The 15,970-nt window shown below is 35.8% G+C and overlaps 1 protein-coding gene across 1 annotated transcript; it reads right to left on the bottom strand.

Moving 5' to 3' along the window:
* Window positions 1–14,813: 14,813 nt before the first annotated feature.
* Window positions 14,814–15,753, bottom strand: LOC134474495 (zinc finger protein 709-like; the record flags this gene model as incomplete). The annotated part of the gene is made up of 2 exons (XM_063242667.1): window positions 14,814–15,004; window positions 15,087–15,753. Coding segments are annotated over 2 exons (858 nt in total), but the record flags the coding sequence as incomplete, so codon positions are not given.
* Window positions 15,754–15,970: the final 217 nt, after the last annotated feature.

The following is a 15,970-nucleotide window of genomic DNA, read 5'->3' as shown; positions in this document are numbered from 1 at the left end:
CTATGCAGTTCAGTCTGACCTTGATCTTCCCTTCTAGCCCAGGATGACCTAAAACTCACCACAAACTTTCTGCCTCAGAGGCCTGGAATGACAGGTGTTTAACAACATCCCTGACTGTGTTTTCCTCTTTAAATTTTCTCCAAAACAAAACTCCTCAAAGTTTTTGATATTCTCAAAGTTCATCAGGTTGGTTATACAAAACCAAATCAGAAAGTACTGAAAACACCCTGAAGGACTTTCAAAATCCTCACCAACCTATAACATAATATAACATAACAGAGCATAATATAGTATAGCAAAATAACACAAAACAAAATAAAAAAGAAACCACATAACTCTGGTTTAAACATCTGCTTCCAAAGATACAGCAAGAATTTCTAAGTTATCCATACACCAGCAATATGATGCATTTTCTTTGAAATAAATGTCAGTATCCGCTCAAATGCTTGTGTAAGAATGAGTGTGGCAGCTTCCTTTTGAAGTCCGACCCAAAAACATAAAAAATGGCCATGACAAGATGGGTGACAGGTGCATGTGCTTGGTTCAGCCACATAATAGTGGGTGGTGGCAGCACAGAGAGAGCCCAGCATGGAAACACTGCTTCAAGGAGACCAACCAAAGAGTATTACAACTGAAAAGGCTCAGCACCATCACCTCTAGGAAAGGGAAACTACCCATCAGGGACACAAAGCCCATGTCTGATTGGCATGGGAGGAAAGGAAGTGTCAGCAGCAGCTAGGAGACAATTTCTCCAGGAGTGATGCACATGTGTCCTTCATCAGTATGGAGTGATGATGTCACCTCCCCTTCTACTCACCACCTGCTGTCCCCTCTCCCTGGAGGTCAGAGTTTGGAGCACTACAGTGTATAGCTGAGTTGAACATCTAAGGATGAATAAATAATCTTTCCTAAGCACGTGAGAGTAAAACTGGCTATGAATCCTCCTCCCCTGGATATATGGGGTTTATAACATGAGACCTTCACATTGTTTGGCAAAATTATTATGGGTATTCTGCTTCCTAATGGAACTGAAATTAAACTAATATAAGCCCAAGAAAGGAAGTCATCCTAACATTTGACGAATCTTTAACAGAAGAAAATGTGTCTTTCATCCTCTGAGACAATGGATCCTTTGTATGGACATTTGTGTTTGGCACCCAGCCTGACACATCTGAAGCATCTATATGTTTGCTGCCTTAAAATTTTCAAAGTGCAGCAAAGTCTAAATGTATACACAGTTTTCTAACATTTTAAGTTGTTGTTTCTAAGGAGGACATAGATTTGTTCCACAACAAAAATAAAGGTGATATCACAGAGGAAGGCCAAACTGTGGACCCCAGTGCATGACATTACTTCCTTGGTGACAGGTCCAAACAGAACTCTGAAGGCTCAGGTCACCAGGCACCTTGGTCTGGTGAAAGTTGGTCTTTACAGACAGTTGGCTCAAGACAGTGAACAGGGAGCAGGTTATGCTGCTTTCCCAGGACACAGGACCCCAGCCTCAGGATCCCACATAGGTAGACCATGTGGGAATGGCTGAAAAAATGGTTCACTCATCCCAGAGCCTTCAGGATGATTGTGGGCAAATGCCAAATGAAAAGGGCATTAAAGGACAGGGCTCACTCTCCCCAGCCTTCTGGCACCCAGAGGCAGGAGAGAGACCAGGACAGGTGTCACAAGACTCAGCCACAAGCCACTCAGACTCACTGAGTCCAGCAGAGTAACATTAAGGCCTGACTACCACTGTGAATCCCCCTACACAATTCCTGCCCTAAGTGACTGAGTCTGACAAGACCTGAGGGCATATCCTCATGGGCTGGTGCAGGTCCTGGGAGGATACAAGCCTGGGCCACTGTCAGGTTCCCACCCAATACCAGGCTGGCAGAGCAGAAGAGCAGGACCCCTGTCTAATCCACCGTTTCCAGATTCATCTTCTTTCTTCCTGGGTAGAAATATGGGACAGAGCTGTCTTTCTTACAGAAATATTATATTATCTATGTTCAAAAAGAAAAACCAGTGTTGTCTCAGAGCCTCAGAGCCTCTGGCTTCCTGCCCGAAGCTGTACTCTGCCTCAGCAGACTGTCATATAGGACACCAGTCTAGAGGTGGTCACAAAGCTATGTGTTCCATGGCCTTGCAGCAGACTCTGGGACCCACAAAAGGTGCTGGCCCAGGCACAAAGTGTGTGTACAGAAAGGACTATAGAGACTCTCAGATGGCAGAAAGTTATCTTTGGGTCAGTGGTACCCTGTACTTAACTATCAGCATTTGCATGAAACTCTAGCCAGGGTTATTGACTCTCTGACTATCCATGGAAATTTTAAAAATGTTTTCTAAGGAAAGTAGAAAAAGAGACAGTTTTGTACAGCTATGTTGCACTGCAGTACACTGACAGCTCTGAACCCAGCAAACAATGTCATGAGGCTGGTGATATGCACATCACCACCTCAATAAGGCCAAAGTTTCTACAAATGCTTCAGGTAAAATATGGAAATACTTTAACAACATAAACAGTTGAAATAAAATATCTTGAATATGCACTTAATATACCAAATATAAACTAGGCCTGGTGGCTCTTGTGTGGAGCGCAGTACTTGAGACATTAAGGAAGGAGAATTATTTGAGACCACTCTGGGTTATAATGTGACCTCAAAGCCAGGCTGAACTTCATATCAACATGCTTTCTCAAAAAGATAAATACATCAAATCTAATGAAGGTAATAGAGTACTAGTGATGGCCTTGTGACATTAGCATGACTATCATATTTACACTGACCTGTAGTCTACTGGAAAACCTAAGTCACAGCCAACTTCACAATAAAATATCACATCATTTATCAAACGGAGTACACTGGTATTTGGTGGTGATGGAGCAGTGCTTGCTGCTGCTCTCCACAGAAAAATGAATATTGCTGCAGTAACAGGAATCTGCATGAATCACTGAAATATGTCCTTAACTCTTTGGGGAAGAGACCCACTAAAGGAAGCACGGCACTAATGAGAATTACTAATTTTAGTCTTTTGAATACTTTAAAAGCTGAATTCAGTAGTAGTTGAACTACTTACCTACGTTTCCACCAAAAAGATTAAATAATTCCTTTTCTCCTGTAGTCTCCTGAATGTTCTTTAGATCTTATGGTGATTAGTTCTCTCTGCAATGAAATGATGTCCCTATTTGCATTTCTCTATTGTGCAAAAATGCTCAATAGTTCTTCAAGTATTTCTTGGCAATTTGTACATATTCTGAAAAATGTGCATTCCTTTCACGTTCCTATTGGTTTTACATGTCAGCTGTCAGGGAGTAATAGGCAAAATTTCTCCATTCTGTAGTTTATTTCTTCATCCTTTTGGTTTGACTTTTTTGTGGCTTGTATGCTTATGCAGGAGGATGAAAATCTTACAAAGTCCTTTTTGCTTCTTTTGTCACCCTATCTTATTTTCTACACAAAACAGCAGGAATAGTATTTAAAAAATGTTTTTTAATACCTCTACATTCAAAACATGGAATGTCTGGGTCTTTCATGTTTCACTATGTTTTACTCCAATAGAGGCATATTTGAGACTGCTGCATAAATTACCAAAAAACTACACTTCCTGAGTAAAAGAAAAATCACAATTTGCAGTAGTGATTCTTTTGCTATATCATACATTCATATTCTTGACCTCAATGTACTTGTTTCCTTAAACTTCAAATGCAGACATAAAAACAACTGTTTCACACTCTGCTAACCCATATAGCAATTGCCTCCCAAAGTCAGCTTCAAAGCCATCATCATCACATCTCATTCTCTCCTGATGCTTGAACTAAAGAAATCATCTTTAGCCTAATCTTTATAGGTAACTCCTTACCAATGCAATTATTTAAATACAAAATGATCAAAAATTGCATAATTTTTGTTAGTTTTTATAAAATAACAAGGAATATAAAAGTGACAATTCTACTGTATTCAATACAAGAATGAATGGGTTAAACTGACAACTGACCAAATGATGCTCAGGATGGTCACTGCGGAAACAAATGTGTTTCACAAGTGATTCTCTGGAATAACTGCTACATGGCCTATGGATAAAAAGACAACTACTGATGTGCAATTGTGAGTATTAAAAAATGTTGATTCTGGGGAAGAAAAGGAGGAGATCTAAAGCATTAAGCAACATCTGCAGAACTTGAAGATATATTTTGAGACAAGGTCACTCTAATTGTGTAGGTTAGACTCAAATTCGTCTTCCACTAATTTAAGCCCGTTGAGGTGCTAGCATTACAAGCATGCATCAACAGGACCAGCAAGATTTACTTTCATGGTAAAATGAGAAAGTGCATGTACTCAGGATATATGTCTTATAGATTCAGTATTCTATTATTAGCTGTAATACAAACTCCAAATATTCCCATTGATAGTAAGCAGAAATATGCTGCAGGGCCACATGCTGTAGTACATACAGGCTGACAATGTACTTCACAGTGTCTTTTACTTTGTGAAGTATATCAGGTTCTTCAGGTACAAAATAGATATAGTTTTAGTGGTGATTACATAAGAGGTGAGTAATTATTTCCCAAGAATAATTGAGACTTGGGCAAGCTATTTTCACTGGATTAGGGGTATTTACTGCAATGTTCACTTGTGTTTTCATGACAACACAGTTTTTATCAACATAATTCCTAAGCAGATTTTGTATTCAACAACACTGCATTAAACACGTTACAAATTACATGAATGTTAAAATGGAAGTGAAAACCAAAGGCCACAGAAAACCAACTGGGACTCATGGCCCAGTGTATGTGGTTAAAGATAATCACTACACACCACAAACGTCATACACTGGTCCTTATAAATAAAGTGATATGTGATTGTATAAATTCACAATTCAGTAAAACAGAACACAATCTGAATCATAATTTAGCAAATTTACTTTTTACTGTGTTGACTGCTCAAAATTTAGGTTTCCCTTCATGCCATTACTTCAGTATTTTAGGAAAAAACAGTAATAATTACAAAATATATAATGCTTTCACAGCATCAAGGAATAAAATAAAGCCATTTGCATGATACAACCAAAAACAACCTTTCCCCCCAAAAAAACTCCATATTTAAGAAAAATTGATTTCAAAGTATGGTTACTCATAAATCATGCCAAATTTTATAATTTCTTGAGATATTGATATATATATTGTGATGTGCTATTGGAGACAAATTATGATTCTGTCAGTATGGCACAATCAGAAATTCACAGTAGTATGGTTTACATTTGGTAGATGTGGGGAAACCTTACTAGCAAATAAAGATGTAATATAAACACAACAAGTAAAATTCTGATGGTTAGAAAAACGAAGGTTTATTTAAATTACAAATATTGGCTCACTGAGAAACAAAATCAGGCAAAATAATTTACATGGTATGATATCCAGTGATGCTAGGAAATCAGCAGATGTCTTGTCACAACTTGGAAAACATAACATTCATTAATGTACAAGTTATGTGAAAAGAACGCAACGTTTTCAAAAACACATGCTCCAAGCTTCTACAAATGTATATCTTAATGCCAAATATTGCATCAACTTCAGAAACACCATTTATGAAAGAGAAAATGAAGCATGTGCATCAAAAGATTAAAACAAAGCCAGGTTAAAATTACAATTCCAAAAAAAAAAAAATAAGAGACTAGACTAATATCACTCTGAACAGTGAATAATAGTATAGCTCAATTTTATATCATAATGCTACAGAATTAGCATTGGGTTTCTTAGTGTCACTTCTTCAGAGTATCTGTTCATCACATTATGCATTATATTATTTGTTCCAATAAATAGGTTATAAATTATTCCCATGTGTGAATCTCTATGTGTATATCTATGCTTTCTGTGTTATGGGGGAAAACAGATCAAAATAAGACAACAAAACAAATTCCTAGAAAATCATGATATGAAAGAGACATATAAGACCACAATATTAGGTGATATACAGCACCTTCTATGCTTTCTCTTGTTATTTTCAATACAATTGTCCACATCATCAGGGACTATATAATTAAGCATAACATTATATAGCTATTTTTATAAAAACACAACTTTGAAGACATTGTAGGATGTGAAAGCAGTTAATAATCAAACTTGATGTAGAACCCGTGGTTTCCTGCCAGTACCAGTGAGTCAGGCCAAGGCACAGAATCCCATCCCAGTCTGGAGGAACCCCCTTGCTTACCTGGGGACCAGGTGGTTGCCCACTGTGACCAGTGAGTTCGACCAGTAAGTCAGAACCAGGGAGTCGGGCCAAGGCACAGAATCCTTTTTCAGTCTGGGGAAACTCTCTTCCTCACCTGGGGATGAGCCCGCAGACTCCTGCCCAAACCAGCGAGTGGGGCCGAGGAACAGATTCCAATTCCAGTCTGGGAGAACTCCCTACCTTGCCAGCAAGTTCAGCCGAGGCATGGAATCCCATCCCAATCTGGGTGAACTCGCTCCCTCACTTGGAACAATACTTGAAGCTTGAAAATACAGCAAAATGACAAAATGAAAGACCAAAATGCAATTTCAAACATCCATCCCATCCCAAAAAATCCTAGGAGCCATGTGCATAGAAGAAAACACATTCCACATAACTGAAATACCTGAAATAATAGTAACTGAAACAAAGAAGCAACTTTGGGAAGCATTAAAGAAATTCAAACTAGAAATAATCTCGTAGGTAAAAAAAGAAATGTTAAAAGAAATGAAGGAGATTCTGAACATATCTAAAGAAGACACAGTTAAAAAATTGGAGGAACTAAACAAAAAGATAGAATCCCTGGATGAACTCTATAAGAAACAAACAGAAGACATAAAGCAGATGCAAAGTGATATACAGGAAATCAAAAACTCCACTGAAAGTTGTAAAAACTGCCTCAATGAATATGAAGATAGAATCTCAGACCTCGAAGACAAGATTGTAGCCAGTGAACAGGAAAGGAAAGATCTTTTAAAAATAACAAGAAATCAGCAAATAACTATTGAACACCTGCAAGATGATGCAAAGCAGGACAACATAAGGTTGATAGGGATAAATGAAAAAGAAGGGGACAACGTAAAGGATGTCAAGAGGATATTTAGAGAAATAATAGCTGAAAATTTCCCAAACAGGAGATTGGAAACTGATATGAAGATCAATGAGGCATATAGAAGTCCAAATAGCCATAACCAGAATGAATCTACAGCCAGACATATAATAATGACCATCCCAGAAATTGAGCAAATGAATAGAATATTAAAACTGTCAGAGAAAAGAGACAGATCACCTATAAAGGAAAACGTATCAGAATCACAGCAGACTTCTCAGCAAAAACAATGAAGTCAAGAAGAGCATGCAGCAAAGTATTTCAGATCCTAAAGGAAAATGATTTCCAACCTAGACTGATGTACCCTGAAAAACTGTCCTTCAAAATCAATGGAGAAATAAGATACTTATATGACAAAGAAAAGCTGAAAAACGTCATGATCACCAAGCCAACTCTGCAAAGAATACTGAAAGACAGCCTAGATACATTTTGGGAAAAAGCACTAAACAAAACAGACAGTTAAAAAGAGCAGAAAGATAAAGATGCAACAGCAGAAAGATAACATGTCAACAATAAACCAATATATAACAGTTCTAACCATTAATGTAAATGGTCTCAATGGACCAATTAGAAGAAACAGACTGGCAGAATGGATTAAGAAACAAAATCCAAAAATATGCTGTCTACAAGAAACCCATATATACCCAAAAGGATATTCACAGACTGAAAGTCAAAGGATGGAAAACAATACTTCATGCAACAGGAACCAAAAAAAAGGGGGGGGGTGGCTATTCTGTTTGCAGACAATGTGAACTTCAAGCCAATAATGATCAGAAGGGATAAAGAAGGTCACTACATACTGGTTAGGGGAAAACTCCAAGAGGAAGAGAAAACTATCTTAAATTTATATGCACCAAACTCCAGAGCACCCAGTTATATAAAACAAGTACTAACAAAAATGAAAAATCAAATTAGCATTAACACAATTCTAACAGGAGATCTTAACACACCATTGACACCAATGGACAGATCAACCAGACAGAAAATGACAAAGAAATAAAAGAACTGAATTGAACCTGTGAACAAATGGACTTAACACATATACAGAGTATTCCACCCAACAACAGCAGCATACACATTCTTCTCAGTACTACATGGGTCATTCTCTAAAATAGACAATATATTAATTCACAGAGCATATTTAAATAAATGCAAAAGGGTTGAATTATCCCTTGCATGCTATCAGACCATACCACTATGAAATTAGTAATTAATGATAAGATACTGCAAAAATCCCACAAACACATGGAAACTGAATAACACTCTTGAGTAATCAGTGAGTCACAGAAGAAATTAAAGAAGAAATTAAACAATACCTACAAACAAATGGAAACACAAATACAATGTACTAGAATCTGTGTGATGCAATCAAAGCTGTCCTCTGAGGAAAATTTATTGCACAAGTTCCCACATTAGGAAAACAGAACGAATTCAAATAAATAACCTGATGTTATACCTCAAACATCTAGAAAAAGAAGAGCAAGTCAAGCCCAAAGCCAAAAGAAGAGAAGAAATTATAAAAATCTGAGCAGAAATCAATGCAATAGAGACTAAAAAAAAAATCCAAAAAAATCAATGAATCAAAGACCTGGTTCTTTGAAAGAATAAATACAATTGAAAAGCCCCTAGCCAACCTTATTTTAAAAATGGAAGAAAAATTTCAAATCCATGCAATAAGGAATAAAAGATGTGAAATTACTACAGACCCTATTGAAATACAGAAGATCATCAACACCTATTTCGAAAACCTCTACTCTCAAAGGTTTTATAACACAGAAGAAATAGACAGATTCCTAAAGCATATGAAGTACCAAAGCTAGGTCATGAAGATGTAAAACTACTGAATAACCCAAATTATTTCAATGAAATTGAAAACGTAATAAAATCATTACCTACAAAGAAGAGCCCAGGCCCAGATAGATTCACTGAAGAATTCTACAAGAAATACAAAGAAGACCTAGTGCCAACACTCCTCAAACTCTTCATTGAAATGGAAAGGCAAGCAATCCTTCATAAATTGTTCCTAGAAGCAAATATTACTCTAGTACCAAAACCGAAAGAGGACCCAACAGAAAAAGAGAACTACAGACCAATCTCCCTATTGAACAAAGATGCAAAAATCCTCAATAAAATATCGGCAAATAGGATGCACCTAATCAACAAGAAGATCATATACCATGACCAAGTGGGATTCATCCCAGGCATGCAGAGATTGTTTAATATATGTAAATCAATAAATGCAATACACCATATCAATAGAGCCAAAAGGTATAATCACATGATCATTACTATAGAAGCAGAAAAAGCTTTTGATAAGGTCCAACATTCATTTATGATAAGAACCATGCAGAAAATTGGAATAGATGGTCCTTACCTCAATATAATTAAGGCCGGCAATGACAAAACAGCAGCCAGTACCATACTAAATGGTCAAAATCTGAAGGCCTTTACTTTAAAATCAGCCACAAGACAAGGATGTCCCTTATCACAGCTCCTTCTTAATATAGTAATGGAAATACTGAACAGAGCAATTAGAAAAGAGGGAGAAAATAAAGGAGTAAAGATAGGGAAAGAGGAAGTTATTTGCAGATGACATGATACTTTATATAGAAGATACCCGAAGCTCCATTGAAAGACTCCTAGATATAATAAATAAATTCAATAATGTAGCTGGATACAGAATCAATACTCAAAAATCAATATCATTCCTATACACTAACAACAAAGTCACAGAGACAGAAATAAGAGAGGCCACACCCTTCACACTAGCAACCAAAAAATGAAATATTTAGGAATTACTCTCATGAAAGAAGTGAAAGACCTACACAGGGAAAATTATAACACACTGAAAAATGAAATTGAAGTTGATCTCAAAAAAAGGAAAGACATCCCTTACTCATGGATAGGAAGAATAAATATTGTGAAAATGGCCATAAGAATAAATATTGTGAAAATGGCCATTCTCCCAAAACTTTTATATAGATGCAATGCAATCCCAATAAAAATACGATCAACATACCTCATAGAACTTGAGAAATCACCCCTAAAATTCATCTGGAATGAGAAGAAACCTAGAATAGCAAAGACAGTTAGAGGTAGCAAAAGCAAGGCGGGAGGTACCACAATCCCTGACTTGAAGTTATACTACAAAGCAACTGTAATAAAATCAACATGCTACTGGAATCAAAACAGAGCCAAAGATCAGTGGAATAGATGAGAAGATACAACCACAACTACAAACACACTCAACTACCTTATTTTGATAAAGGGGCCAAACATGTTCACTGGAAGAATGACATTCTCTTTAATAAATGGTGGTGAAAAACTGGCTCTCCATACGCCTAAAACTAAAACTAGACCCATGCCTATCACCATGTACTAAAATAAAATCTAAGTAGATCAAAGATCTAAATATTAAAACAGAAACACTAAATCTATTGAAAGACAAGTTGGGCAAAAACCGTGAAGACATAGGAGTAGGTAGAGAATTCATGAACAGGACTCAAACTGCATGGGAAATGCTTCCCAGAATCAATCATTGGGATCGCCTCTTATTAAAAAGTTTCTGCACATCAAAAGAAATCTCCAGTATAGTGAAAAGAAAACCCACAAACTGGGAAAAAATCTTAGTGAACTGCCCCTCAGACAGAGGACTTCTGTCTAAAACATATAAAGAATTTTCAAAAATGAGACCACCAAAATTCAAAGACCCAATCCAAAAATGAGCATCTGAGATGAATAAACAATTTTGAGATGAAGAAATACAAATGACAACTAAATACATGAAAAAATGTTCACCATTAATGGTCATTAGAAAAATGCAAATTAAAACCACACTGAGATTTCATCTCACTCCCGAAAGAATGGCCAAGATCAAGAAAACCACCAACAACAAATGTTGGAGACGCTGTTGGGACAAAGGAACTTTCCTGCACTTTTGGTGGGAGTGTAGACTGGTACATCCATTGTGGAGCTCAGTCTGGAGATTTCTCAGAAAGCTGGGACTGTAAGCACCTTTTGACCCAGCTATTCTACTTCTAGGCATATTCACAGAAGAACTGAAATCATCATTCCACAGTGATATATATGCACCCATTTTTATAGCAGCACAGTTTGTAATAGCCAGATCTTGGAAACAACCTAAGTGTCCATCAACTGAGGAATGGATAAAAAAGTTATGGTGTTTTTATACAATGCAGAACTACTCAGCTATAAAGAATGATCACACTGACATATAAATAAATGGACACAGACTGAGACCATACTCATAAGTGAAATAAATCAAACTCACATGTATGAATACCAAATATATTCCCTAGTATAAGAAATGATAATACATAGAAGTATGTGGTAATCATGATACCCAATCATATTGGTTTGAATCCATATAATGTTTTCACTCATTAAGTGCAATGGTTTTACCCTGGGTTTTTCGATTTTAGTACTGAAAATAGCTGTTCTGAAGAAAATAACACATCATAAAAGCTAGTGCTGATTTAATATCCTCTCCTTTGGAACTCCCATCAAGTTGTACATGTTTCCACTGGATTTAACATGTTGTATCTTAATATATTTTACTGTGATAGTATAAAACAATTTTTTACAGGCAAAGAGATAATATAGAAATCGTTGTTCATTTTCTGTTAACTGGCTCTAAATACCCTGTAATTCTTTCATTGTCTTAAATGGCTTCACACTGTCTTGATGTGATTGATTCTATAGTATACGAAGTTATACTCAAATAATTCAAGGAAAGAGGCACTATGGTGACTACTATTATGTTAGATTACCTGGTGGTGAAACCAATGATGCTTTAATTGTTCAGTTCTGACCTGTGTTGTTCTATTACAATGTCTCTTTTTTCTCGATCTCCACCCTTTTAAAAAAATATTCTATTTTTTTTCAATTAAAGGAAAACTAAATTAAAAAATAGTGGGATATATTATAGTAACTTTTTTTGCTTTCCTATTAACCTGATTTTAACCCCAGTATTGCTCTCCCCATCTTGTTCTGCCTGATTTTACTATATTCTATTTTGTTTGATAGTATCAAGTTTGAGAGTATAGGCAACCACTTTGTAGGCAATAAGATTTACTATGATGCCAATTATGGTTTGACTATTATCTTGTTTTGAAATTCTGTAAGGTTTCCAGTGTAGATTTTATTGGTCTTGTTCTGTACTGTTTTGAACAATTCTATTATACCTGATGATATAGGGAACTCTTTTTTAAAAATAGCAAGAGGCACAGTGGTACCATTTTGGATCACCTGATACTCTATTTTTCCATCAAGGACTATGCCCATCCTTATGTTCTAACCAACTCTGTTTTGTTAACTCACTTGAGGTTTTGTTCTCTTCAAAAAAAGTAATAAGAACTATGGGAATAAAAAAAAACCCAAAAGTGTAATTGTTATTGTGAAGAAGAGAGGAAAGGAAGGTGGTCTAAGGGAAGTAAGTGCCTGTTTCAGTGTGTAGGAAGGAAAACCATATTACTGAGCTTTTGTTGGATCATTGAACAGAACTGTCTGCAGTCTCTCTGTAGGAATGTTCACTTTATATGCTTTAATTTTTATAATTTGGACAACTGTTTCTAAGAAGACAATATGTAACCTATTAACTAGTGATTTCTTATTGTATTTTATTCTTGAAATTCTGTATTATTTGTACCCCTTTACTGCTTTGCTTTTTTATGTTCTTTTTTTCTCCTTAAATAAAAAAATTAAACCGGGAATTTATATCTTTTATGTATTTATTGTTTGGTACTGGGGATCAAACTGATGACCTCACACTTGCCAGGCAGGGGCTTAAGCCACTGAGCTAAATCCCCAGCCCCCCAATATATATCTTTCACATCTTATCATCTTCAGAGTAGTTGCCTCTACTCTTGGACTTGATACCAGCAATCATACCAAGTGTGAATAAAATCAGTCAAGGCCAAATAACATTCAAACAAACCAGCTTAAAATAAGATCAGTCATAGTAAGACAATGTTACTAATACAGGGTTTCAGTTTTAGTTAATAGGAAATTAAGGACAATTACCATCATGGTATAACCTGCCATTTTTGGGTTATCTATCTGTGCCCTCAAATCTAATATGAGTAGACAGACCAGAACAAAATATAATCAAACTAAACAGAGCAACAGAACTACTGTAGCTTTTAAATCCTAATACACTTTTCACAGTGTGCTCTGCCTTCTTTTTTTAGGCAATTCCTCACCTTTCTCCTTCTCTGGATACTATTATTCACTGTTCAGAGTGATATTAGTTTAGTCTCTTATGTTCAATTTCAGTGTACATAAAAATAAAGATGTCTACTATGAAGAGAATGAGACACATTATGGTAATCATCATCAACTTCTCCAAAATCAGTCTTGAAGATCAAAAAAGCCTTTATCATCCTGTAATTATTTGATTAGTTCTATAATGTTCAGTGTATATTCAATGCTTGTGAAGATGGGAACAACTATTTTGAAGAAAACTAGACACAGTAAGATAGAAAATGAACATCTCAGTGGACTTGCTTTGAAACCTGTGTTTCCTTAACTTGTTTCCTTATAAACTATTCTGTGTGTCATATTTAATCTTACCATCTTTAAGATAAAAAATAAGTTTGTAGAACAGATAAGCATATTAATAAGTTTTTGTTGGATCACTGAGGTGAACTGTTTGCAGTGTCATTATTTGAATATCACTTTGTATGCTTTAATTTTGTAACTTGAACAATTACTTCTAAGATGACAATATGTAACTAATCAACTAGTGATTTCTTATTGTTTATTTTTCAGAACTTCTGTATTATTTCTACACATTTTGGTTTTTTTCTTTAAATAAAAATAATTCACCAAAAATATAAAAATTAAGGTTTAAAGACAAAATATTAAGTACATAGACACTATCCATACTTGAAAGTGAAAAGCCCATTTCAGTTTACCATGTTTAATTATAAGATGCTATGTTGAAGCACAAAGATACTTTAAAAAATCTAAAGAGGTATAAGTGATTAACTGAAAACCATACAAAATATGTGCTTGAGTAGAGCTCCATTTCAGATTTGTCATTTCTGGAAAATTTGTGAACAAATATTGACATCAAACTTCTGTATTGATTATTTCTTCAGGTCCACTTGGAATTTTTAAAGTAAACTTAGATTTAAACTGTCTGAAGAGTGCTGATTTTTCTATGTATTTAACAACAAACATGGATTGCCGTATTTCTCACATTGTTAATGTACATAGGATAAAGTGAGCTCTTTCAGATATGTAACAATGATCATGTGTGCTGAGAGTATTCTGATAACACATAGGATTTATCTCTTGTGTGAGCTTGTTCACGTATTTCACTTGCAATCTGGCTGCTGAAAGTGTCTCCACTTGCTTACGTAGCCAGTGGTTCTTCCCAGTGTGAATTCTTTCATGTGTTGTGCAATGACTGTGGTAAAAGTTTTGCCACATTGTTATATATATAGGTTTTCTCACCAGAGTGGAGTCATTGATGTATTTTACAAAATCCATGTGTGGTGAAAGCTTTCCCACATTCTTCACATAAACAGGGTTTCTCAACATTGTAAATTTTTTCATGTGTTGGACAATGAGCATTTCTGCTAAAACCTTTTCCACATTCCTTACATATATAAGTTTTCTGTCTAGTGTGAAGTTTTTCATGCATTATGCAATACGTACTTGTACTCAAAAAATTCTCATGATGATTATATATACTGGTTCTACCTTGAGTGTAAACTTTCATGTTGCTTACAATGTCCATATTGGGTAAAACATTTCCCACATTGCTTACATACATAGGGTTTCTCTCCAGTGTGAATTCTTTCATGTATTTTACAGTTTGCCCGTGTGTTAAAAGCTTTCCCACATTGCTTACATATATAGGGTTTCTCTCCAGTGTGAATTCTTTCATGTACTTTATAATTTGCCCATGTTAAAAGTTTTCCCACATTCCTTACATACATAGGGTTTCTCTCCAGTGTGAATTCTTTCATGTTTCTTAAAATCTCCCCATGTGTTAAAAGCTTTCCCACATTGCTTACATACATAGGGTTTCTTTCCAGTATGAATTCTTTCATGTATTTTACAATTTGCCCATGTGTTAAAAGCTTTCCCACATTGCTTACATACATATGGTTTCACTCCACTGTGAATTCTTTCATGAACCTTACAATGTGCACGTGTGTTAAAAGCTTTCCCACATTGCTCACATACATATGGTTTCTCTCCAATGTGAATTCTTTCATGTTGTTTACAAGCTCCATGTTGGGTAAAACCTTTCCCACATTGCTTACATACATAGGGTTTCTCTCCAGTGTGAATCCTTTCATGAACCTTACAATGTGCACGTGTGTTAAAAGCTTTCCCACATTGCTTACATACATAGGGTTTCTCTCCAGTGTGAATTCTTTCATGAACCTTACAATATGCATGTGTGTTAAAAGCTTTCCCACATTGCTCACATACATATGGTTTCTCTCCAGTGTGAATTCTTTCATGTTGCTTACAAGCTCCATGTTGGGTAAAACCTTTCCCACATTGCTTACATATATATGGTTTCTCTCCAGTGTGAATTCTTTCATGTATTTTACACTTTGTCTGTGTGTTAAAAGCTTTCCCACATTGCTTACATACATAGGGTTTCTCTCCAGTGTGAATTCTTTCATGTATTTGATAATTTGCCCGTGTGTTAAAAGCTTTCCCACATTTCTTACATACATATGGTTTCACTCCAGTGTGAATTATTTCATGTTGCTTACAATATCGAGATTTGGTGAACCCTTTTCCACATTGCTGACATTCATAGGATTTCTCCTCACTGCCATATTTTTCATGGATCTGAACATCGTGGTGTGTTTCTGCTTCTTTCACATTCACA

The sequence above is a fragment of the Cavia porcellus genome, unplaced genomic scaffold (assembly GCF_034190915.1).
Source record: "Cavia porcellus strain 051 isolate PalLab524CR breed Dunkin Hartley unplaced genomic scaffold, mCavPor4.1 scaffold_32, whole genome shotgun sequence".
Lineage (NCBI taxonomy): Eukaryota > Metazoa > Chordata > Mammalia > Rodentia > Caviidae > Cavia > Cavia porcellus.
This window is presented reverse-complemented; position numbering and strand designations above follow the sequence as displayed.